General features: G+C 44.7%; 1 protein-coding gene across 1 annotated transcript in view; it reads right to left on the bottom strand.

The window, feature by feature from the left end:
• Positions 1 to 557: 557 nt before the first annotated feature.
• LOC120993805 overlaps positions 558 to 27,270 on the bottom strand; it is a 198,675-nt gene continuing 171,962 nt past the window's right edge. The window contains exons 19-21 of the mRNA XM_040422271.1: positions 23,641 to 23,793; positions 12,098 to 12,298; positions 558 to 684 (exon numbers count right to left, since the gene is read on the bottom strand). Of these exons, the coding sequence (XP_040278205.1) occupies positions 646 to 684; positions 12,098 to 12,298; positions 23,641 to 23,793 (393 nt within the window). The 3' untranslated portion in view covers positions 558 to 645. The remainder of the gene's footprint in view (positions 685 to 12,097; positions 12,299 to 23,640; positions 23,794 to 27,270) is intronic.

Below are 27,270 nucleotides of genomic sequence, written 5' to 3'. Positions count from 1 at the left end.
ACGCCCCCATAGCACCTAGAGGCTCATTAGCATATCAATAAAAGTTCTTTTCTTAGCAAAACGGCTGCCCCAAAAGCAATTATATTAGGATGGTTTGGCAGAGCAGACACTAGCGGATCGCTAGTGTCTGACAGCTAATTATGTGAAAACGAAGTGGTAGAAGCCCTTTAAGGCTTTCAGCCAACAGGTCATGCAGCTCCCAGGCTTCTGATACTAAGTGAGCATTTCAGCCCTCTGTTTATTCCCACAGTAATGAGCCCAGCAACTACACCTGGGTTTGCCTCAGGCTAGGTGAAAGTGTTGTACTGGAGTAGGGAAGGAATGGTATGTCCCACTACAACAACTAGATGACATTCCCTAAAAATCCAGGCCCATAAAAATACTAAAGAAAAGTGCCTTAGCAAACTACACTTTGCTGAAACCATCCAGCTTTCCTGGAATCTTCATAGATCACCTCTGTATTCGTGTGATTGAGGAAGAAAACATTAGACAGTTGAAAGTGGGGCTATGATCTGATATGCTCTGATCGTAGAAAGTAATAAGAATAAGGAAGACTAGTCACCACAGTTTTTTTTTATTAGGAGCGCCATGTACAGTGATTCAGAAAATATACTTTGTTCCAGGTACTGTTGTACAACATATGAGTTATAAAGGACCATAGCCAGCATTCAGCAGGGCCATCTCCTGAAAGAAACAAATGTAACATAATAAATAAAAACAATATAAATGCAAAAAAACCTGAAAAAATTGATATCAGGAGCAGACGATGGATTTAAGAATGAATATACAAAAATAAAACCAAATCTACAATAATGATGGATGAACATCGTCCGGGACGTTGCGCGAACGTGCGTCCGCGATCAAATGTTCGCGAACCGCGCGTCGTGGCGGGCCCCATTCACTTTAATGGCAGGCGAACCTGAAAAGTGCAGAAATAGTCCCACAACATGGACAGTGATATACCAGAGGGGGAGCAATGGCAAAAATTCCCACAAAAAATATGTATTTTAATCAGGGGCCATTTTTATGCGTCTTAAAGGGAAACTCTCAAAAATGTGCCCCGCTGGAGCCTAGCAAAGTTTTATTTTAGTCCACGGGAGTACGGGCCCCAAAAATTTGGCATTCACTGGACAGAAAAGAACAAGTGATTATGTGGCTGGAGGTATATTAGACGGTCAGTGGATAACAATTTTACTGTAGGCCAGTGGAGTACAGGCCCCAAAAATTATGCATTCACCTGACAGAAAAGAACAAATGATTATGTGGCTGGTGGTATATTAGGCGGTCAGTGGATAACAATTTTACTGTAGGCCAGTGGAGTACCGGCCCCAAAAATTATGCATTCACTGGACAGAAAAGAACAAGTGATTATGTGGCTGGAGGTATATTAGACGGTCAGTGGATAATTTTACTGTAGGCCAGTACAGGCCCCAAAAATTAGGCATTCACCTGACAGAAAAGAACAAGTAATTATGTGGCTGGAGGTACATTAGGCGGTCACTGAATAACAATTTTACTGTAGGCCAGTGGAATACAGGCCCCAAAAATTATGCATTCACCTGACAGAAAAGAACAAGTGATTATGTGGCTGGAGGTATATTAGACGGTCAGTGGATAACAATTTTACTGTAGGCCAGTACATTCCCCAAAAATTAGGCATTCACCTGACAGATAAGAACAAGTAATTATGTGGCTGGAGGTATATTAGACGGTGAGTAAATAACAATTTTACTGTAGGCCAGTACAGTCCACAAAAATTAGGTATTCACCTGAAATAAAAGAACTAGTGATTATGTGTCTGGAGGTAGATTAGGCAGTCACTGGATAAAAATTTAACTGTTTTCCACTGGAGTAGAGGCCCCAAAAATTAGGCATTCACCTGACAGAAAAAGCCTTTTATACTGCTATATATACATATGACCAGGACCTCTCTTTGTTATGGGTGGTGGCGGATATATGTGTGGGCTGGCATGAGGAAATTCAATTACACATGGTCGTCACAGGTGTTGAAACTGCAGAGGCATGTGTCGGCGTCCTGGGAGAGCCAGATGTGACCGTGCATGGTGGATGGCTCGCTCCAGACACATTTGCAGTCTGCCTTTTGCCTCCTGTGTACTGCGAGTTCTGCCTGCTTCTCCTACTTATACCCCCTATCTGCTGCTCTGTCTCTCCCTCTGAACTCCCCTCCTCTTCCTCTCTTGTGGGCACCCACATGACATCCATCGACACTTCATCATCGTCACCTTCACCACCAATGACATTAGAGATCTTGGAGTAGGCAGCAACAGCGGGGATCTCCGTACTTGGGCTGATCTGGGAACTGTTGTCAGACCGCTGGGTGGCAGCGGTCGCTACCTCCTCTTCCTTATCCGATACCAAGAATGGCTGTGCATCGGTAAAGTCTGGGATTGGATGGGAAAATAATTCCTCTGACTCGAATGGAGGGGCTATGGTGGTGGTGGTGTCTTTGGGGGTGCACACAGCAGAGAGTTGGGAGAATGCAGATACAGAGGATGAGGAGGGTGCAGAAGCGGAAGGCTGAGTGGCTCAACCAACTCTGGTGCGTCCTTTGACGTAATCGCACGCACCTTTTCCAACTTCCCACTGAGGTTCTGGCCTGGTGCACATGCCCAACCCCTACCACCCCTGTGGAACGGCCTGCCTCTTCCTCTGCCTGTCATTTTCAAAATGACCCTGTGCCAAAGTCCCTAGAGAAGAGCAGTATTTGTGGAAGCAGGTAAATCGCATGCCTCAATCAATATTTTGTGGAAGCAGGTATATAGAACCTCTTAATCAGTATTTTGTAGAAGCAGGTATATCGCACCCCTCAATCAGTATTTTGTGGAAACAGGTATATAGAACCCCTGAATCAATATTTGGTGGAAGCAGGTATATCGCACCCCTTAATCTGTATTTTGTGGAAGCAGGTATATCAAACCCCTTAATCAGCAGTTTGTGGAAGCAAGTATATCGCACCCCTCAATCAGTATTTTGTGGAAGCAGGTATATAGAACCCCTTAATCAGTATTTTGTAGAAGCAGGTATATCGCACCCCTCATTTAGTATTTTGTGGAAACAGGTATATAGAACCCCTGAATCAATATTTGGTGGAAGCAGGTATATCGCACCCCTCAATCAGTATTTTGTGGAAGCCGGTGTATCGCAGACCTCAATCAATATTTGGTGGAAGCAGGTATATTGCACCCCTCAATCAGTATTTTGTGGAAGCAGGTATCGCACCCCTCAATCAGTATTTTGTGGAAGCAGGTATATAGAACCCCTTCATCAGTATTCTGTAGAAGCAGGTATATCACACCCCAATCAGTATTTTGTGGAAACAGGTATATAGAACCCCTAAATCAATATTTGGTGGAAGCAGGTATATCACACCCCTCAATCAGTATTTTGTGGAAGTAGATATATCATACCCCTTAATCAGTATTTTGTGGAAGCAGGTATATCGCACCCCTTAATCTGTATTTTGTAGAAGCAGGTATATCAAACCCCCCAATCTGTATTTTGTGGAAGCAGGTGCTGAAACGTCTCAATTGGCTGTCCTGTCCCACCTGATGTATGTGTTATGGGTCAAAGTTCTGTGCAATGCAAGAGAATATGGTGCATGCGACCATCGCCATATGTTCACATGTTCGGCGAATCGTGAACGAGCAAAGTTTGCCGCGAAACGACCGCCGGGCGAACCGCAAGGCCATCTCTAATCTACAATAATGCTAAAAACTAAATTATTCATATATAGCTATTATTTCATATATGTATCCTATCCATTTGCCTTTTCCCCTCTTGGTTCAGATGGCAATTAGGTAAAAAGGCATTGCAACTGATGACAAATTTGTCATCTAATGCATCAGTTATTGCATCCACTGACTTCAATGTGAAAAAAAACAAGGGAACTGATGGGATAATTTCAGATTTTCAGCACAAATGTCATTGTATCTGTTTTTGCATCCATCATATTTTTGGACTGAGATCAAAGGGACAGAAAAAAAGAATGAATGGGAGAGAATTCATCACAGAGAGGAAAATGCTGCATCCATGCATGAGACGATGGATGCATTTGGAGACATTTTGAAACCAAACAAAATTTCATTGGAATCAATATGATTTGTTCCAGCATGATTTATTCCGTAAATGACAGAACCCGACAGTTTGTATCAGATTATGCAGGACAGTCATCTAAAGAAGAGCTTTTGAAGAGTTAGTTTGGGTATGATGCTAGGACTGAAAAGCTGTCTCTTTGTGGTGGCCATCAGTAGCTGCCACTTTCCGTCTCCTCCTCCTCCAGTTGTCTCTGATTAAGATACGGAGCAGGGGGCTTAGGAGGTGAGATGCAGACCACAGCAGTTGAATTCAGGAGAGCATGTGCGGTCTGCCAGGGGCAGAGGGGAGGGTTTGGGCAGCTCTCTGGGCATCGGCCCACCAGGAAATTTCCCTGTAAGATCTATGGTCAATCCGCCCCTGGTGTGTGTAGACATATCAAAGGTTTTTATTAGTATGGTTCTGAGTGCTGAGACCCCCATGATCATTAGAACGAGGAGAGATAAGTCCTCGCATAATGAGCTTAAACTTTAAAAAAAATAGTCTAGGGTACTGTTGCGATTCCGTCCCCTGCAGCCTTGAAGGACAGCACGATATGCACGTGCGTCCTTCTTCTCATTCTAGAGATTGGTGGAGGTCTCACCACTCAGACCCGATCAAAACATTTGATATGTCTGACTAGGGTTGAGCGAACCCGAACTGCAAAGTTCGGGTTTGTACCAAACTTTGCGAGTTCGGGTACCCGGACCCGGACTTTTTCACTGAAGTTCGGGTTCGGTGTTCGGGTGATTTTATTATTTTCCGTTATTACATGGTTATAACGGAAAATAATAGCATTCTTAAGACAAAATGCTAAATAAAATGGCCATGGAGGGGTTAAAAATAATTTTAAAAAACTCACCTCATCCATTTGATCACGCAACCTTGATCGCGCAGGTCTTTCTTTCTTCAGGACCTGAGAAAGGACGTCACCGCACTTACCACGTGGCGAGCGTGGTGACGTCATCGCAGGTCCTTTCGCAGGTCCTGAAGAAAGAAGACCTGCGCGATCAAGGCTGTGAAATCAAGTTGATGAAGTGAGTTTTTTAATTATTTTTAAAGGGTTTCTACCACCAGATTTTCACCTATTTAGCTGTCTGACACTAGCGATCTTCTAGTGTCTGCTGTACCTAACCATGTTCATGTATTACCTTTGTCTGGAGCGGTTAAGCTTAAAAACATAGTTTTATTGATATGCAAATGAGCCTCTAGGTGCTTTGGGGGCGTCTTTTCAGCACCTAGAGACTCCGTCTACTCACTATTTCTGCCGCCCAGCGCGTCCCTCCAGCCCGCCCCTCTCCTCTAGATTGACAGCCTACTTCTCTCCATCTCGGCCGAATTCTCACGCCTGCGCCGTGTGCTTCTGTATTCGGCGCAGGCGCAGTGATTGTCGGACCGATCCCTGCGCCGGCATCTTCACTACGCCGATTACGGCGCAGGTAGCGGTCCGACAGTCCCTGCACCTGCGCCGAATACAGAAGCACACGGCGCAGGCGCGAGAATTCAGCTGAGATGGAGAGAAGTAGGCTGTCAACCTAGAGGAGAGGGGCGGGCTGGAGGGACGCGCTGGGCGGCAGAAATAGTGAGTAGACGGAGTCTCTAGGTGCTTAAAAGACGCCCCCATAGCACCTAGAGGCTTATTTGCATATCAATAAAACTACGTTTTTAACCACCTCCGGACCGCCTAACGCAGGATCGCGTTCCGGAGGTGGCAGCCCTTCGCACAGTCACGCATATACGCGTCATCTCGCGAGACGCGAGACTTCCTGTGAACGCGCGCACACAGGCGCGCGCGCTCACAGGAACGGAAGGTAAGAGAGTTGATCTCCAGCCTGCCAGCGGCGATCGTTCGCTGGCAGGCTGGAGATGTGTTTTTTTTAACCCCTAACAGGTATATTAGACGCTGTTTTGATAACAGCGTCTAATATACCTGCTACCTGGTCCTCTGGTGGTCCCCTTTGTTTGGATCGACCACCAGAGGACACAGGTAGCTCAGTAAAGTAGCACCAAGCACCACTACACTACACTACACCCCCCCCCCGTCACTTATTAACCCCTTATTAGCCCCTGATCACCCCTAATCACCCCTGATCACCCCATATAGACTCCCTGATCACCCCCCTGTCATTGATTACCCCCCTGTCATTGATCAACCCCCTGTAAAGCTCCATTCAGACGTCCGCATGATTTTTACGGATCCACTGATAGATGGATCGGATCCGCAAAACGCATCCGGACGTCTGAATGAAGCCTTACAGGGGCGTGATCAATGACTGTGGTGATCACCCCATATAGACTCCCTGATCACCCCCCTGTCATTGATTACCCCCCTGTCATTGATTACCCCCCTGTAAAGCTCCATTCAGACGTCCGCATGATTTTTACGGATCCACTGATAGATGGATCGGATCCGCAAAACGCATCCGGACGTCTGAATGAAGCCTTACAGGGGCATGATCAATGACTGTGGTGATCACCCCATATAGACTCCCTGATCACCCCCCTGTAAAGCTCCATTCAGATGTCCGCATGATTTTTACGGATGCACTGATAGATGGATCGGATCCGCAAAACGCATCCGGACGTCTGAATGAAGCCTTACAGGGGCATGATGAATGACTGTGGTGATCACCCCATATAGACTCCCTGATCACCCCCCTGTCATTGATTACACCCCTGTCATTGATCACCCCCCTGTAAAGCTCCATTCAGATGTCCGCATGATTTTTACGGATGCACTGATAGATGGATCGGATCCGCAAAACGCATACGGACGTCTGAATGAAGCCTTACAGGGGCATGATCAATGACTGTGGTGATCACCCCCCTGTCATTGATTACCCCCCTGTAAAGCTCCATTCAGATGTCCGCATGATTTTTACGGATGCACTGATAGATGGATCGGATCCGCAAAACGCATCCGGACGTCTGAATGAAGCCTTACAGGGGCATGATCAATGACTGTGGTGATCACCCCATATAGACTCCCTGATCACCCCCCTGTCATTGATTACCCCCCTGTCATTGATTACCCCCCTGTAAAGCTCCATTCAGACGTCCGCATGATTTTTACGGATGCACTGATAGATGGATCGGATCCGCAAAACGCATCCGGACGTCTGAATGAAGCCTTACAGGGGCGTGATCAATGACTGTGGTGATCACCCCATATAGACTCCCTGATCACCCCCCTGTCATTGATTACCCCCCTGTAAAGCTCCATTCAGACGTCCGCATGATTTTTACGGATGCACTGATAGATGGATCGGATCCGCAAAACGCATCCGGACGTCTGAATGAAGCCTTACAGGGGCATGATCAATGACTGTGGTGATCACCCCATATAGACTCCCTGATCACCCCCCTGTCATTGATTACCCCCCTGTCATTGATTACCCCCCTGTAAAGCTCCATTCAGATGTCCGCATGATTTTTACGGATGCACTGATAGATGGATCGGATCCGCAAAACGCATCCGGACGTCTGAATGAAGCCTTACACGGGCGTGATCAATGACTGTGGTTATCACCCCATATAGACTCCCTGATCACCCCCCTGTCATTGATCACCCCCCTGTCATTGATCAACCCCCCTGTCATTGATCAACCCCCCTGTCATTGATCAACCCCCCTGTCATTGATCAACCCCCCTGTCATTGATCACCCCCCTGTCATTGATCACCCCCCTGTCATTGATCACCCCTCTGTAAGGCTCCATTCAGATATTTTTTTGGCCCAAGTTAGCGGAATTTTTTTTTTTTTTTTCTTACAAAGTCTCATATTCCACTAACTTGTGTCAAAAAATAAAATCTCACATGAACTCACCATACCCCTCACGGAATCCAAATGCGTAAAATTTTTTAGACATTTATATTCCAGACTTCTTCTCACGCTTTAGGGCCCCTAGAATGCCAGGGCAGTATAAATACCCCACATGTGACCCCATTTCGGAAAGAAGACACCCCCAGGTATTCCGTGAGGGGCATATTGAGTCCATGAAAGATTGAAATTTTTGTCCCAAGTTAGCGGAACGGGAGACTTTGTGAGAAAAAAATTAAAAATATCAATTTCCGCTAACTTGTGCCAAAAAAAAAAAATTTCTATTCGCCATGCCCCTCATTGAATACCTTGGGGTGTCTTCTTTCCAAAATGGGGTCACATGTGGGGTATTTATACTGCCCTGGCATTCTAGGGGCCCCAAAGCGTGAGAAGAAGTCTGGTATCCAAATGTCTAAAAATGCCCTCCTAAAAGGAATTTGGGCACCTTTGCGCATCTAGGCTGCAAAAAAGTGTCACACATCTGGTATCGCCGTACTCAGGAGAAGTTGGGGAATGTGTTTTGGGGTGTCATTTTACATATACCCATGCTGGGTGAGAGAAATATCTTGGTCAAATGCCAACTTTGTATAAAAAAATGGGAAAAGTTGTCTTTTGCCAAGATATTTCTCTCACCCAGCATGGGTATATGTAAAATGACACCCCAAAACACATTCCCCAACTTCTCCTGAATACGGCGATACCACATGTGTGACACTTTTTTGCAGCCTAGGTGGGCAAAGGGGCCCATATTCCAAAGAGCACCTTTAGGATTTCACAGGTCATTTACCTACTTACCACACATTAGGGCCCCTGGAAAATGCCAGGGCAGTATAACTACCCCACAAGTGACCCCATTTTGGAAAGAAGACACCCCAAGGTATTCCGTGAGGGGCATGGCGAGTTACTAGAATTTTTTATTTTTTGTCACAAGTTAGTGGAAAATGCTTATTTTTTTTTTTTTTTTTTTTTTCATACAAAGTCTCATATTCCACTAACTTGTGACAAAAAATAAAAAGTTCCATGAACTCACTATGCCCATCAGCGAATACCTTGGGGTCTCTTATTTCCAAAATGGGGTCACTTGTGGGGTAGTTATACTGCCCTGGCATTCTAGGGGCCCAAATGTGTGGTAAGGAGTTTGAAATCAAATTCTGTAAAAAATGACCTGTGAAATCCGAAAGGTGCTCTTTTGAATATGGGCCCCTTTGCCCACCTAGGCTGCAAAAAAGTGTCACACATCTGGTATCTCCGTAATCGGGAGAAGTTGGGGAATGTGTTTTGGGGTGTCATTTTACATATACCCATGCTGGGTGAGAGAAATATCTTGGCAAAAGACAACTTTTCCCATTTTTTTATACAAAGTTGGCATTTGACCAAGATATTTATCTCACCCAGCATGGGTATATGTAAAAAGACACCCCAAAACACATTCCTCAACTTCTCCTGAATACAGAGATACCAGATGTGTGACACTTTTTTGCAGCCTAGGTGGGCAAAGGGGCCCACATTCCAAAGAGCACCTTTCGGATTTCACAGGTCATTTACCTACTTACCACACATTTGGGCCCCTAGAATGCCAGGGCAGTATAACTACCCCACAAGTGACCCCATTTTGGAAAGAAGAGACCCCAAGGTATTCGCTGATGGGCATAGTGAGTTCATGGAAGTTTTTATTTTTTGTCACAAGTTTGTGGAATATGAGACTTTGTATGAAAAAAAAAAAAAAAAAAATCATCATTTTCCACTAACTTGTGACAAAAAATAAAAAATTCTAGGAACTCGCCATGCCCCTCACGGAATACCTTGGGGTGTCTTCTTTCCAAAATGGGGTCACTTGTGGGGTAGTTATACTGCCCTGGTATTCTAGGGGCCCAAATGTGTGGTAAGGAGTTTGAAATCAAATTCAGGAAAAAATGAGGAGTGAAATCCGAAAGGTGCTCTTTGGAATATGGGCCCCTTTGCCCACCTAGGCTGCAAAAAAGTGTCACACATCTGGTATCCCCGTACTCAGGAGAAGTTGAGGAATGTGTTTTGGGGTGTCTTTTTACATATACCCATGCTGGGTGAGATAAATATCTTGGTCAAATGACAACTTTGTATAAAAAAATGGGAAAAGTTGTCTTTTGCCAAGATATTTCTCTCACCCAGCATGGGTATATATAAAATGACACCCCAAAACACATTCCCCACCTTCTCCTGAGTACGGAGATACCAGATGTGTGACACTTTTTTGCAGCCTAGGTGGGCAAAGGGGCCCATATTCCAAAGAGCACCTTTCGGATTTCACAGGTCATTTTTTACAGAATTTGATTTCAAACTCCTTACCACACATTTGGGCCTCTAGAATGCCAGGGCAGTATAACTACCCCACAAGTGACCCCATTTTGGAAAGAAGAGACCCCAAGGTATTCGCTGATGGGCATAGTGAGTTCATAGAACTTTTTATTTTTTGTCACAAGTTAGTGGAATATGAGACTTTGTAAGAAAAAAAAAAAAAAAAAAATCATCATTTTCCGCTAACTTGTGACAAAAAATAAAAAGTTCTATGAACTCACTATGCCCATCAGCGAATACCTTAGGGTGTGTACTTTCAGAAATGGGGTCATTTGTGGGGTGTTTGTACTGTCTGGGCATTGTAGAACCTCAGGAAACATGACAGGTGCTCAGAAAGTCAGAGCTGCTTCAAAAAGCGGAAATTCACATTTTTGTACCATAGTTTGTAAACGCTATAACTTTTACCCAAACCATTTTTTTTTTACCCAAACATTTTTTTTTTATCAAAGACATGTAGAACTATAAATTTAGAGCAAAATTTCTATATGGATGTCGTTTTTTTTTGCAAAATTTTACAACTGAAAGTGAAAAATGTCATTTTTTTGCAAAAAAATCGTTAAATTTCGATTAATAACAAAAAAAGTAAAAATGTCAGCAGCAATGAAATACCACCAAATGAAAGCTCTATTAGTGAGAAGAAAAGGAGGTAAAATTCATTTGGGTGGTAAGTTGCATGACCGAGCAATAAACGGTGAAAGTAGTGTAGGTCAGAAGTGTAAAAAGTGGCCTGGTCTTTCAGGGTGTTTAAGCACTGGGGGCTGAGGTGGTTAAGCTTAAACGCTTCATACAAAGGTAATACATGAACATGGTTAGGTACAGCAGACAGTAGCAGATCACTAGTGTCAGACAGCTAAATAGGCGAAAATCTGGTGGTAGAAACCCTTTAACCCCTCCATGGCCATTTTATTTAGCATTCTGTCTTAAGAACGCTATTATTTTCCGTTATAACCAAGTTCGGGTCCCCATTGACTTTCGGGGTCAAGTTCGGGTTCTGAACCCGAACTATGTCCTGAAGTTCGGCTGAACCCGGCGAACCCGAACTTCCACGGGTTCGCTCATCCCTATGTCTGACATATTAAAAGTTTTATGAAAACTCAGTGACCCTTTAATAAGTAATCCTTCGTAAGGGCAGCATATTATAGTTACACAAAAATATTATGCCATTTTGCTATTATCAAAAATACCCTGGACTCATAGCTGTGGACCCCAGGCAGTGAGCAAGGGTAAGAAAGAAGCATCCTGGACACAAAGGTCCAACATGTATTTTTGAGAGGGACACATCCACATGAGAAAGGTCTAAAACTAGGAGCAGGCTGAATATCAGGAACCAATGCACTCTCCATTTACAGAATAAGGACTATTGCATGCATTCTGCTCAGGGCACTCAGAGAGCAGTCTTGGTGATATCTAGACCCATATTGCTCTAACTCCTACAGCAAGATATTTTGGGTAGCAGATAATATTTATTTGCTGATCATCCAATTCCAAGTTGTCTGGAATTGGACACTGCCACACCGGTCCACAGGTTGTGTGTGGTACTGCAACTCTGCTTTTATGTATGGTTTACTACGGCTTTAAAAATGGAGCTTTGCACCAGTACACATACCCTGCATTATAGGCATCAGTGCTTCTCAACGTGCTTTTTGCCTAAGCTCTGCAAATACACTGATGTTTAGTCACGTCAAACTTACAGAAAATATGGAAATCTGTTTTATTGGTGTCCTCTAGCAATACATTCTTCCCATGAAAGTGCCTTATTTATTCCAAAATTATATTCCTCTATCTGTGGAAACGACCACTCTCACTGAAGACATTTCGTACTGAGAATACCGCATACCTAGTATATTACTTACAATAAGATCATAAAACTTCTCTCCCATTGCCTCTTCATAAAAGAGTTGGTGCTGCTGATATTCTTGACTATTCCTTTGCAATTTCCTCAGTTTTTTATCCAGACTTTCTATGATCAGCATAGACATTTGTTTTCCTTTCTTACTCATCTGAGTGGCCATGAATTTCTTCATATTGCTTACTGTGAGCAAGTCATTGATAACCTGTCAAAGAAGAGATAACCACAAGAAAATATCTTACACTTTAACACAGATAACAGTTCTTCTCAAAGGCAATGCGGACAGATTTATCAAAGCGTGCATTTGCATAATGAGTTCATGGCAACTCCACAAAGATGTCCCATCCAGGGATGTAGCTATAGTGGAAGCAGCGGCCCGAACTCAGAAGAGGCCCGTCCGGGAGGAGAACTAAAAGACTTTATTGTTAGGGCACAGTATTATACAATTACATTATATCCAGAGACATGACCTACAGTATATATGTGTGGGAAACGGATGGAGCAGCTCCCGGGCTTGGTCTTAGCGATCTTGACTAGCTGCCGGAGTGGGAGTTGCGAAGAAGTTCCTTGGGGGAACTTTCTGCAGTCAGTGGAACTAGCTAGAAATCTGTGACAGCTCAGAGCTGCCGTAGATTTCTGGCTTCATATAAATGAAGAAAAATTTGTCGCTGTAACTGGCCACGCCTCCTTCCCCACTTTTGCCACACCCCCTTTTAGAAAAGTAGCAAGGACGGGCAAAAAAGGGAAGTCGCAGTTAAAAAGTTACACCTGCGACTTTTTAATGCCACTTTTCAGGCATAAAATGAATAATAAATCTCCCCCATAGATTTCTATTCATAAGAATTCATTGAACAAAACTATTGGGGTACATTCACACATGGCAGACTTATTGCAGAAATTTCCAGGACTGTTCCGTTCATCTGAATGAGGTTTGCAGAAATCCATGCACATGCTGCTGAAACAACCCCATTCACCAGGAATGGAACAGGTTTTCAGTTGCCGAAATTTCTGCAACAAACTTGCAAAATGTGAATATCCCCTGGCAGGAGATACAGAAACAATAAACAGTGCTAACGCGTTTTGCCTTGCACATGCTTGCCCACACGGCTGCCACTATAGATGAGCTTTGTACATTTCCCTCTAATAAAGGATCTACATAGCCCAATTGTCTGGCAGATTATCAGGAACGAACGTTCCTGCGAACGCTCGTTCCCAACAATCTGCCTGTGTAAAGGTGCCGCCTATCACCCGATGAAGGAGCGAAATGCTCGTTCATCAGGTGAAACTGTGCAGACAAGTAAATTATTGTTTCTGGGCAGCAGATTGTGCGGTCTAAACAGTGATCTGCTGCCCAAAAACAACGCAGCTGTATGACGATGAGCTGTCGCAATAGCGATCCCTCGTTCTCATACTGTGGAGGTGATTGTTGCATTTAATTGCAGCGCTTCACCCCCACTGTACGAGCAGCCGACTGTCAGTAAGGAGCGCTTCCTTCCCGATAATCTGCTGCTCCTCTGGCCATGATGTAAACCCACCATAAGTATATGGCTCACCCTATGAATGAGCAGTGCACAGACTCTACACAACATATCTATATAGGCAGCTGTATGGACGTGCAGGTTGACCATGTAGTGCTAGCCTCTAAGATGTCAGGGGCCAAATTGTTTTAAAAAGTAAATCAGTTATTTCTAAATGTGTGCTCAGTAGAATGAGCTCTAAGGGTACCGCTACACGGTGATATGTGTTGCACAACTAGAAAATGTGCATTTGGTGTCGTGCGCAACTTTTCTACCACTGGCTTTAACGGACGTCACACACAAATCACAGCTCTAAAACAGTTGCCATAGAGCAAGTTGCAGTCAAGTCACGCATATTTTTCACATCACTATTCTGCATGTCACCGTGTAGCTGAACCCTAGTGTTAGGCCTCTTTCACTCAAACGTATTTTGATTCCGTGTCGTTCCGTTTTTTTTTTTGCAGACCGTATACGGAACAATTAATTTCAATGGGTCCAAAAAAAAACGCAAGGTATTCCGTGTGCATTCCGTTTCCATATTTCGGTTCCGCAAAAAAATAGAACATGTCCTATTGTCCGCATTACAGACAAGGATAGGACTGTTCTATTAGGGGCCAGTTGTTCCGTTCTGCAAAATACGGAATCCACACGGATGTCATCCGTATATTTTGCGGACCGCAAAATACATACGGTCGTGTGCAAGAGGCCTTAAGCTGGGTTTTTTTATACAGTTTTTGAAGCCAAAACCAAGCATGGATCATAAAAGGAGATAAAGTATAAAGGACAGATACCATCTAATTTCTTTAAATCCACTCTTTGGCTCCAAAAACTGCTTCAGAAAAGCTAAACATGGAAACCCAGCCTTAAGCCTCATGCACACGTCCGTGGAACACGGACCGTGTGATACCGGCCTGGATTTCTTCAGAGTGCAGGAGCGCACTGCGTCATTGGTTGCTATGACGCCGTGCGCTTTCTGCTGCCGCCGCAGTACTGTAGTATCTATACCAGTGTATCACTGTACTGCGGCGGCAGCAGGAAGCGCATGGCGTCATAGTGTAGTGTCCCACTAGGTGAATGTGGGCACTACACAAGGGTCAATTGGGCCACGTGGTACTCTTACTCCTGAGGGACAGTGGCAGTGTATTTAACTGTCCATTTTAATGTATTTTCTATATGTTTTTATGTGTATTGTTCCCCTGTGATATGTACAGCAGGCCTATTAGGGTGTAGTTAGGCATCCTAGGCACTAGGGGGAGCCAGTGAATACTTAGTATAAATACTTAGACCCAGGCAGGGTGGAGTTAGTCTGTAGTCAGGAGTCTGTGGACACAGAAGTGAGAGGGCATCTTAGCCAGAGATATGCTGAGGGCCTCCTCCTGACATGCAGCTAGACAGTCCAGGCTTCTAGTTGCCACCAGGAGGCTAGTGAAGGATTATAGCCTGCCTGCGGATAATGAGCCTCAGTTAGCTCAGAAGATTTACCCCAAGAGAAGAGTTTCCTCCTCGGAGAAAACCTGCAGTTCCCACAAGCCAAGCAGAGCCAGTGTTACCAGCTAGTACAAGTAAGCAGAAGGGCAGAAGAAGTAGTAATGTAAAGCTGTACGCCTGCCCAGGGTTCTCCTACAAAACTGTGAGTAACCCTCGCTTGCCCAAAAACCGTGACCTCACAATTGCAATACCCTGCAGGTCTGGCGTGCTGCATAACCAGTGACGCCGTGCGCTCCTGCACTCAGAAGAAATCCAGGCCGGTATTACACGGTCCGTGTTCCACAGACGTGTGCATGAGGCTTTACAATCACAGAACCCCTTCAATAAAGACCTTCTACTTCATAACGACATGTAAGCCAGGGGCATCGCTAGGCCAAAACATCCGGGGCTAGAGTCTAGGATGTTTTCCCAGGGCCCCAAACATCATGAGCACAGCAGTACATTCAACTGTATTGTTGTCCTCAAGATGGTGATATGATTGAATACTGCGGCGCTGCATGGGAGCCCCATCGTTCATTCTAATAGGCCACAGGCCACTCTAGGCCTCAAGCCTATAAGAGAATGCATCTGCACTGCAGGCTGTGCAATAATGTCATTGCGACTGTCTTAGCCGGGACTCGGCAACTCAGGCCACAGCCCGGAAGAGGCAGATGGCAGCATGTAACGGGAATGAGGTGAGTTTTTTTATTTTATTTCTCACTATAGAGGAATATAATACTGTGTCAATATAGGGGCATTATAACTACTGAGATACTACAAGAGGCAAGAGCATTTTAAATACTTCGGGGCATATTAACCACTGGAGGCATTACAAAGGGGCATTTTATCTACTAGGGTCATTAGAGTGAGACATTTTAACTACTTTAATTTAACAGGGGTCAATTTAACTACTGGAGGCACTATAGGGGGCATTGTAACTACAGTGGAACTATAGGGGCATTATAAATACTTGGGACACTACAGGGGATATTACAACTACTGGGGACACTACAGAGGACATTATAACTACTGGAGGCACTATAGGAGCATTGTAACTACAGTGGAATTATAGGGGCATTATAAATACTTGGGACACTACAGGGGATATTACAACTACTGGGGACACTACAGAGGACATTATGACTACTGAGGCACTACAGGCGGCATTATAACCACTGGGGCACTATAGTGGGCACTGTAATGAATGGAGCACTATAGGGAACATTTTAACTACAGGGGGCATTATAGCTACTGGGGTACTATACACTGCTGGGAGCCCTGAGGAGTGTTCATTCACAGTTTAACAACATTCATTGGAGCTAAACCACAAGTGGGTCCGTAGTCTTGGAACTGAAATACCTCAGCAGAGACCGTAATAATTTTTGTCAGTGAACACAAGGTAGATTTTGCCTCTGCAAAATCCACCATGTGAATATTCCCTAAGGGCTCATGAACACGACCGTATGTATTTTGTGGTCCGCAAAAAATGGAGTCGCATAAAATACAGATGACATCCATGTGCATTCCGTATTTTGCGGAAGTGAACAGCCGGAGCCTAATAGAACAGCACTATCCTTGTTCGTAACGCGGACAATAATAGGACATATTCCGTTTTTTTTGCCTAACGGACATACGGAAACGGAATGCACACAGAGTAACTTTCGTTTTTTGGGGGACCCAGTGAAATAAATGGTTCCGTACACGGTCCGCCAAAAAAAACCTGAACGGACACAGAAACAAAATACATTCGTGTGCATGAGCCCTTACAGGGAGAAAATTACAGCAGAAAGGACACTACACCTGATTGATTTTATTGTTAGTGTTTTAATTTTAATTTGCCTATTTTTTTACTTCCTAAGACACATCCTTTTATGTACTCACCTTCTGGATCCACCCGGGTATCAGGTGTTCATCACCCTATAAGGGTTTTTAACACTTCAACTTGGGATTCTATGGTCCCTACTTTGACACCCTACGGCTAGACTCTTTATTGCTCTAGCTTTTGGTGCTCCACTATTCTCTTTTTTCCCTAAGGCCCCTTTCACACGGGCGAGTTTTCCGCGCGGGTGCAATACGTGAGTTGAACGCATTGCACCCGCACTGAATCCCGACCCATTCATTTCTATGAGGCTGTGCACATGAGCGGTGATTTTCACGCATCACTTGTGCGTTGCGTGAAAATTGCAGCAAGTTCTATTTTGTGAGTTTTTCACGCAACACAGGCCCCATAGAAGTGAATGGGGCTGCGTGAAAATCGCAAGCATCCGCAAGCAAGTGCGGATGCGGTGCGATTTTCACACACGGTTGCTAGGAGACGATCGGGATGGGGACCCGATCATTATTATTTTCCCTTATAAAATTGTAAAATAGGGCTGGAGGGGTTAAAAAATATAAATTAATAATTTAACCTATTTTACTTAGCATTCTGTATTCAGACTGCTATTATTTTCCCTTATAACCATGTTATAAGTGAAAATAATACAATCTACAGAACCTTGAACCCAAACCTGAACTTCTGTGAAGAAGTTCGGGTCTGGGTACCACAGTCAGTTTTTTATCACGCGCGTGCAAAACACATTGCACCCGCGCGATAAAAACTGAACAACGGAACGCAATCGCAGTCAAAACTGACTGCAATTGGGTACCTACTCGCGCGGGTTTGCCGCAACGCATCCGGACCTTATCCGGACACGCTCGTGTGAAAGAGGCCTAAGTCTTGTAGCTTTATTCGAAAGAGATAGTCATGTACTATATGATGTCTGATTTTAATTTTTTACATTCATCTTTGGATAACACCTTTAAGGAGAAGTCAGAGATATGTTTATACAGAATACTACATTATGTATGTCAGTGAAGATCTACAACTCTTCTAATAACCATTGGAATAACCATTTCATGCAGAGGCCAGAGGTAGTCAGAGTTACGAAAACAGCCAGCCGGGCTGTGAAGTGAATGAGAGCTATGGAAACAGGGTGGCAGAGTGATTTCCACTGTTTCCATAGCTCCTGAGTCACAGAAACAACACAACTCATGGTGCTACTCAGGTTATGCAGTTCCCTTTCACTTCGTTGGGACTTACAGGAACAGAGAGGCAAAGCCCACTTATCTGTTTCCGTAACCCCAGCCACCTGTGCCCACGGCATATGACGGGTATTCTGATTTTGGCCATGAATGGCAGAGATGGGGAAACCCCTTGAAAGAAAGAGGGAACACTACTACGTTTCCTATAAATGTAATCTGTGACGGACATTTTGTGCAGGAAGAGATAATTAGGGGCATATTTATTAAGATCATCGTTTTAGGCGCCGGTCTTAAAAAAAGGCCTATAGCTGGAGGTGGATCCTGTCACAGCCAGACAGTTGAGAAGCTCTGACAGGAGCCTTTCAGATCCTCCTCCTTGAATTTCTTTGTTTTGGTTGAGTTCCTCATCTCGTTAGTCTATCTCAGCTGTCATGCAGTAGGACTGATTGCTGCCCTTTTAAGTTCCTCCCCAGAATGCAGTAGTGTGCGGCTTATACAACTTCCTGGAGTGTGTGTGCATGCTGTTCCTAGTTCTCAGTCCACAGTCCCCAGTCGTCTGCAAGAGAAGTGCTGTTTATGTATTTATGATTTTCTGTTTTCTGGATCCAGGTGACCCTGACTCCCTCCGTGTCTGTGTAGGGAGCCGGTGGTCGTATCCCCTCACTATTGTAGGGTCTTCAGGTGTAAGATAGTTGAGGTACGTGGATATGCGCCCATCCACCTTTGGGGTGGTCGCATAGGCTGAGCAATTAGGGAGAGCGGCAGGTCTCATGCAGGGGTCTCCCTTTTGTTCCTTAGTTGTGGATCCAGTGAGTCATTGTTTATATTGTATTGTCTTGTTTCCTGTACACCATCCGTGACATTATAAGCCGCCAAAACCGTCTCAAGCATGGATCCGGTTTCACTTTTGGCTGAACGCTTCCAGGGTCCTTCATTGGAGGTAGCTGATCTCCGTAAGACTTTTTCTCTGTTTCAAGTGACCGGTTCAGCTTGCGTTCATGGAGTTTGTTCTGAGCCTAAGATTTCGCTCCCGGATACGTTCTCCGGGGGTAGTGAGTATTTTGTGCGTTTTAGAAAGGCTTGCAAACTCCATTTTCGCCTTCTTCCCCATTCCTCTGGTGATGAAGAACGGAGGGTGGGGATCATTATATCGCTGCTCAGGGGTAACGCTCAATCCTGGGCCTTTTCGCAGCCGGAGGGGGCACGGCCCCTCCGTTCAGTGGATGAATTCTTTTTAGCCCTGGGTCAGATATATGATGATCCGGATCGTATTGCTCTGGCTGAGTCTAGACTACGTCTGTTATGCCAGGGTAAACAATCCGCAGAGATATACTGCTCAGAATTTCGGAGATGGGCAGCTAATACTGGTTGGAATGATGCTGCACTCCGAAGTCAATTTTGCCATGGTCTTTCAGAGGGATTGAAAGATGCATTTGCCTTTCATGAGAGACCTACCTCCTTGGATTCTGCTATGTCTCAGGCTGTTCGTATTGACAGGCGTCTTAGAGAGAGAGGAGAGATCTCTCCTTCCTGTCATACTCAGTCCCGGGACAGTGCAGCGGTCTCTTTCTGTGCGCAGGGGTCTCAGTCGCTGTCAGCCCCTTCTGAGCAGGAGCCCATGCAGCTGGGGTTGATTGCCTCTGACAATAGAAGATTCAGCCCGCATGGGAGGGTTTGTTTTTGTTGTGGAGGTATAAATCATTTGGCAAATGTTTGTCCCTCTAGGAGATTCAGGCAGTCTTCTGGGAGTAATAAAGAAACAAAAAGGAAAAAATCTTTTAAAAATGTTCCGTCTGTTACTATTGGCAGGGTTGAGGCGGAAATTGAAGGTTTTCCGTTTGCTTGTAGTTCCCGTTTTGTCCTGCCTGCTAGGGTGGCGCTAGAGAGCAAGAGCATTTTTTGTGAGATTTTCGTGGATAGTGGAGCAGCTGTCAATCTCATTGATAATCAATTTGCAATAACTCATGGTTTCCAGGTATGCACTTTGGGAAAGGATATTCCTGTTTTTGCTATTGATTCCGCTCCACTTTCTCAGAAATCATTAAAGGGCATAGTTCACAATATTCGTTTAATTGTGAGTGATGCTCATGTTGAGGATGTGTCATGTTTCGTCCTTAGCGGTTTGCCTACTCCTCTAGTGTTGGGGCTACCCTGGCTCACTAAACATAACCCCACCATTGATTGGCAAGCGAGGCAAATAAATGGTTGGAGTGACTTTTGCAGAGAGAATTGCCTCATGACATCTGTTTCTGAGGTTTCTACTAAGACTGTACCACCTTTCCTCTCTGAATTTTCGGATGTCTTCTCTGAGAGTGGAGTTCAGGATTTGCCCCCGCACAGGGAGTACGATTGCCCTATTAATCTCATCCCAGGCGCCAAACTGCTTAAATCTCGTTTATACAATCTTTCCCAACCTGAAAGGGTCGCTATGCGTGCTTATATCTCTGAGAGTCTGAGAAAAGGACACATACGACCCTCGAAGTCACCTGTTGCCGCTGTTTTTTTCTTTGTTAAGAAAAAAGATGGTTCTTTAAGACCTTGTCTGGATTTCAGGGAGCTGAACAGTATCACTATTCGTGACCCTTATCCGCTTCCTCTGATCCCGGACCTGTTTAACCAGGTTGTTGGGGCTAAAATCTTTTCCAAATTAGACCTAAGAGGGGCATACAACCTGGTCAGGGTCAGAGAAGGAGACGAATGGAAGACGGCTTTCAATACCCCTGAGGGCCATTTTGAGAATTTGGTTATGCCTTTTGGTTTGATGAATGCCCCAGCCGTTTTTCAGCATTTCGTGAACAGCATTTTTTATCATTTAATGGGAAAATTTGTATTAGTGTATTTGGATGACATTTTGATTTTTTCTCCTGATTTCAAGACTCATAAGGAACACTTACGTCAGGTCTTGCTCATCCTGCGGGAGAATAAATTATACGCGAAACTGGAAAAATGTGTGTTTGCGGTTCCAGAAATTCAATTTCTGGGGTTTCTTCTCTCCGCTTCTGGTTTTCGCATGGACCCCGAGAAGGTCCGCGCTGTGCTTGAGTGGGAGCTTCCTGAGAATCAGAAGGCGCTGATGCGTTTTTTGGGCTTTGCCAATTATTACAGGAAATTTATTTTGAATTATTCCTCTGTTGTTAAACCACTCACTGATATGACCAGAAAGGGGGTAGATTTTTCTTCCTGGTCGGTAGAGGCGCGTAAGGCCTTTTCTAATATCAAGGAGAGTTTTGCTTCCGCTCCCATCCTGGTACAACCTGATATTTCGTTACCCTTCATAGTTGAGGTTGATGCTTCTGAGGTAGGGGTGGGTGCGGTCTCAGGGTTCCTCTCCTGCCAAATGGCAACCATGTGCCTTTTTCTCAAAGAAACTCTCCTCCGCGGAGAGAAATTATGATGTGCGAGATAGGGAATTGTTGGCCATCAAGTTGGCTTTTGAGGAATGGCGCCATTGGCTAGAGGGAGCCAGACACCCTATTACCGTGTTTACTGACCATAAAAATCTGGCCTACTTGGAGTCAGCCAAGCGTCTGAACCCGAGACAGGCCAGATGGTCTTTGTTCTTTTCAAGGTTTAATTTTGTTGTCACGTTCCGCCCTGGGGTTAAGAATGTGAAGGCAGATGCCCTGTCACGTTGTTTTCCGGGAGGTGGGAATTTTGAAGACCCGGGTCCCATTTTGGCTGAAGGTGTGGTGGTCTCTGCTCTTTTTCCTGAATTGGAGGCAGAGGTGCAGGCAGCCCAGTCAGAGGCTCCTGATCTTTGTCCTCCTGGGAGGTTGTTTGTGCCTCTCGCTTTGAGACACAAGATTTTTAAGAAACACCACGATACGGTCCTTGCTGGGCACCCGGGGTCAAGAGCCACAGTGGATCTCATCGCTCGGAGATTCTGGTGGCCTGCGCTTCGTAAGTCGGTTGAGGGTTTTGTGGCAGCTTGAGAGACTTGCGCTCGTGCCAAAGTCCCTCATTCACGGCCATCAGGTCCTCTCCTTCCCTTACCCATTCCTTCCCGTCCTTGGACACATCTGTCCATGGACTTCATAACGGACTTGCCTCGTTCCTCGGGGAAGACTGTGATTCTGGTGGTGGTGGACCGTTTTAGCAAAATGCTGCATTTCATCCCTTTTCCTGGTTTGCCCAATGCTAAGACGCTGGCGCAGGCATTTATTGACCACATTGTCAAATTGCATGGTATTCCTTCAGACATGGTCTCTGATAGGGGCACGCAGTTTGTTTCCAGATTCTGGAAGGCTTTCTGTTCTCGCTTGGGGGTTCGGTTGTCATTCTCTTCTGCTTTCCACCCGCAGTCGAATGGCCAGACAGAGCGCGTCAATCAGAATCTGGAGACATATCTGCGCTGTTTTGTGGCGGAGAATCAAAAGGATTGGTGTTCTTTTTTTGTCCCTTGCTGAGTTTGCTTTAAATAACCGTCGTCAGGAGTCCTCTGATAAGTCACCATTTTTTGGTGCATATGGGTTTCATCCGCAGTTTGGGACTTTCTCGGGAGAGGGGTCTTCTGGTTTACCTGATGAGGACAGATTCTCCTCGTCTTTGTCATCTATTTGGCAAAAGATTCAGGATAATCTAAATAGCATGAGTGAGAGATATAAGCGTGTGGCAGATAAGAGACGTGTGCCTGGTCCGGACCTGAATGTTGGTGATCTGGTGTGGTTGTCTACCAGGAATATCAAATTGAAGGTTCCCTCCTGGAAGTTGGGTCCTAGGTTTATTGGGCCTTACAAGATCCTGTCTGTCATCAACCCTGTTGCCTACCGTCTTGATCTTCCTCAGACTTGGAAGATCCATAATGTTTTTCATAAGTCCTTATTGAAACCTTATGTTCAACCTATTGTACCCTCGCCTTTGCCTCCTCCTCCGATTATGGTTGATGGAAATCTTGAATTTCAGGTCTCTAGGATTGTGGATTCTCGTCAGATCCGCAGAAGTTATGAAGAGGCGCTGGGATCTCCATAACTTCTGCGCATCCAGCGCCAGTTCTAAATATAAAACCGCTTCCTTGCTGTCTTACATTTAGACCTTTTTCTACGTCTGAAACAGGCATACAAAATGGTAAATGATAGGGGCCTGCTGGCTTTTCCCCTTCCCCACCCACGCCACGCCCACAATTTCAGACCTGGCATGAGAGGGGCGAACTCTGAGACACAGATAGCGGCACAACAGTTAGTTGTGCCGCTAACTGCATCTGAAGTACGCCTAAAATAGGCATATTTCAGCATGATAAATGACCCCCTAAGTGTCTATACAGCGGCACTCAAGTTGTAACATAAAAATGTGATGTATTTATTGGAGGAGATTTATCAAAACTGGTGTAAAGGAAAACTGGCTTTGTTGCCCATAGCAACCAATCAGACTCCACCTTTCATTTTTCAGGAAATTGAAAGGTAGCATCTGATTGGTTGCTATGGGCAACTAAGCCAGTTCTCCTTACACTGGTTTTGACCACTGGTTTTGGCCAGTTCTCCACCACTGTTTACAGAGATTTCAATGGAAAATGTCCATTATAGAACTGAATTTTAGCAAGGCTTACCGGTAAAGAGGGATGTTCCTCATCAAAAAAATGCCCATCCCAAATTTCAACTGTTATACTTTCATAACTTTTGTTGATTGATATCGTATTTTTCTTCAAGCCCTCCTCGATTGCTGCTTTCAGAGAAGTCACAGATACAGACTGTAGAAATGCCTGCCGATAAGATAATCATTTTGTAGGTGTTATTAAACTCCTTACAATCTGGCTACAGTTTGCACTTCAAACTCATCATTTCAGCAGTCAATTCTATTTCATTTTTATTTTGCGGATCCGTTGTTTGTGTAGCAGAATACGGACGTGGCTACGTACATGAAGCATAACTGGCACTTTGCATAAAAATGTACATCATTGCATACTATTCATAATGCAGGTCAAAGAATTAAAACAATTCAGAAAAATGTACACATTTCTACAGTTAGGCCACTTTCACACAGTCGGTGTTTGGTCAGCGTTTGATCAGTGATTTCCATCAGATATTGTGAGCCTAAGGCTTCGTTCACATTTCCGTGTCAGTGTCACATCTGTGAAAAAAGCGTACATGTTTCATCTGCGAAGATGTCTGTGAAGGATCTGTGGTTGGTCTGTGTGTCCGTTTTTACCATCTGTGTGTCATCCCTAATTCACTGACGTTGTTCAGCTGAAAATTAATTTCCAAAGAATCTCCTATTAGTCTTTAGTGAAAAACGGACGCAACACGGATGTGTGTCAGTGATTTTCACGGACCCATCGACTTCAATGGACGTGCTTGGGCCGCATCACGGATCAAAGTAGTGCATGTCCCCGTGATTTTTTTACTGAACCAGGATACACTGAATACTGAAATGTGAACAGACACATTCAAATCAATGGGTACATGTGCTGTCCGCAGAAAATGCAGTCAGCACACGTCAGTGAAAAACGGAAATGTGAACGAGGCCTAATCCAGGAGAGGAGGTTACACAGATATAAGGTATAATGGAAAGACCTGCACCTGTTCTGTGTTTTTGACCCACACCTGCTTTTGGGTCAAAATCACTGATCGAAATCATTGATCAAACACTGAAAATGGCCTTGCAGATATATTAGAAATCCAGCCTGTCTATTCATTGCTCTTCAATGTCTGTCACCTTAAAGGGGTTGATCAAAGTGTCTGTAAAATGATCGTATGGCACTTACTAATCTACAGTAGTCTTTGTAGATATTCTGCATCATTTTATACATTTCATAAGGTATGTCCCCTTGGCCAAGTCTTTTGTGTTTTCCACACAGAGGTCCTGTCCATAAAATGGCTGCTGATGGAGGGTCACATGACTAGGCAAATTGCTCACCCTCTTTAATTCAAATACATTGCCCTTGCCATCTGCATTTGCAATGTTGGGAGTTTAGTGCAAGTGCAGAGTTTGAAGAAGGCAGAGTGATGTCTGGTCACATGACCCTGCATCAGCGGCCATCTTATGGACAGGGCCTGTATGTGGACAGCACAGAAGATTTGCATAACAATAGGCATGGCTTATGAAATATAGCAAACGGCACAGAATATCAACAAAGATTATATTAGTATGTGTCAAATAGTAATTTTACCTACACATTGGTCACAAGTAGCCGGACCCCCCTTGCCAATGGCGCACTGCCAATTACCATAGTTTTTGCTTTATAAGATGCAGTGCATCTTATAAAGTGAATACTAGTGATTGCTTCCATGATGAAGGCGCTCACTAGTATGCAGGAGTCTCGGGGAATGGTGAGTGAAGCATTGTACTCACCCCTCCCTGGTCTTCTCCGGGTCCGCTCTGCACTGACTGCATACAGCAAAAGGGCATAGTGCGCACACTATGACTTGACTTTGTATGCAGTCAGGTCACAGTGCAGCATGGGCTAGGAGAACATAACGGAGTGTAACTGCAGGATAGAACCCCGGACCTGCAGAGTAGCGGCAGAGCAGGACAGGTAAGTTAATTTATATATTTTGGATCTGATCTGAGGTCTGATATGTGGGGTCTAACATGGAGGTCTGATGAGGATGTCATATGAGGTTTGATATGGGGGTCAGAGCTGAAATTTGATATGGGGATCTGATCTGAGATCTGATATGAGGTTTGATATGGGGGTCAGAGCTGAAATTTGATATGGGGGTCTGATCTGAGATCTGATATAGGGTTCTGATCTGAGGATCTGATATGGGGGTCTGTTCTGAGGATGTGATATGGGGGCGTCTGATCTGAGATCTAATATGGGTTCTGATCTGAGGATCTGATACTGGGGTCTGATCTGAGGATCAGAGATGGGGGTCTGATTTGAGGTCTGATATGGGGTTCTGATTTAGGGGTTTGATCTGAAGATCTTATATGGGAGTCTGATTTGGGGTATTATATGGGAGTGTGAAATGAGGGTCAGATCTCATATGGGGGTCTGATCTGAAAGGTAAGGGGGTATTTTTGTAGTTGCGCAGATTTTAAGGGCGTGTTTTTTTGTACTGGTGCCATTGTAAGGAGTGTTTTTTGTACTGGTGCACATTCAAGGGGGTGATTTTTTTGTACTGGCACACATTAAAGGGGTATTTTTGTACTAAGATGTAATATTATCAGCAGTAACAAAATCTCATGTCTATGCCCACCTAGAAAGATCACCACCTGAGACATTGACATTGGAAGAGATTGCTCAACTGACAATTCAAACCACAGATGCAGAAATGAGCGTTCTGATGTAGGGCACATTTCTCATTAAAGGGATTTTCCAGGAGTTCAATAGTGATAGCCATTTCTCAGAATAGATCATCAATATCTGATTGGTGGGGGCCTGACTCCCAGAGCTCTTCCTAATCCAGCGAAGTCTTGTTCATTGGTTGCATGACCTATTTGCAGTTCAGTCCCAGTCAATTGAATAGGCCTGGGCTGCAATATCAAGCACAGCTGCTATATATTGTACTAGATGGTGATGTGAGGAGAGACCAACATTCACCTGAATGCCTCGGCCTCTTCAAACAGCTGATCGGTGGGGCCTGCCTGGAGTTGGATCCCCACAATCAGATATTGATGACCTAACCTTAAGGTACGCCATCAATACTGGTCTTCTTAATTATCTTAAAGGGGTTTTCCAAGACTTAAAGATCATCAGTATCTGATTGGGGGGGTCCTACACCCCTGTTTAAGAAGGCACCAGCACTCCTGTGAGCGCTGTGGCCTTCTCTATGCTTGTCCTAGGCTGGGTGACGACACATTCATGTATCACGTGGCCTAGGAACAGCTCAGCCCCATTCAAGTGAGCTTGGTGAGCCAGGAGAAGGAAGCGGCACTTTTGTGCCTTCTCAAAACAGCTGATCAGCAAGAGTCCCGGTTGTTGGACCCCGATTGATCAGATACTGATGACCTACCCAGAGTATAGTAGTAAAATGTAAATAGAAGCAGCACTATGCGGTCCTTGGTCGATGTAAAAATACGATGCAACAGCCTCACCGTTGACCCTTGATCCAACAGGCCATATAATAAGCGAAAAATAAGAATGGCACCGGCAGCATCTCACATCATCCAATCTTTTATTGCGACCTTAAGACAAATACAGCAGCGGGCTGCTGTATTTGTCTTAAGGTCGCAATAAAAGATTGGATGATGTGAGATGCTGCCGGTGCCATTCTTATTTCTACCCAGAGTATAG

This window comes from Bufo bufo, chromosome 3 (genome assembly GCF_905171765.1).
Source record: "Bufo bufo chromosome 3, aBufBuf1.1, whole genome shotgun sequence".
NCBI lineage: Eukaryota > Metazoa > Chordata > Amphibia > Anura > Bufonidae > Bufo > Bufo bufo.
The sequence above is the reverse complement of the archived record's forward strand: the minus strand, read 5'-3'. Positions and strand labels throughout refer to the sequence as shown.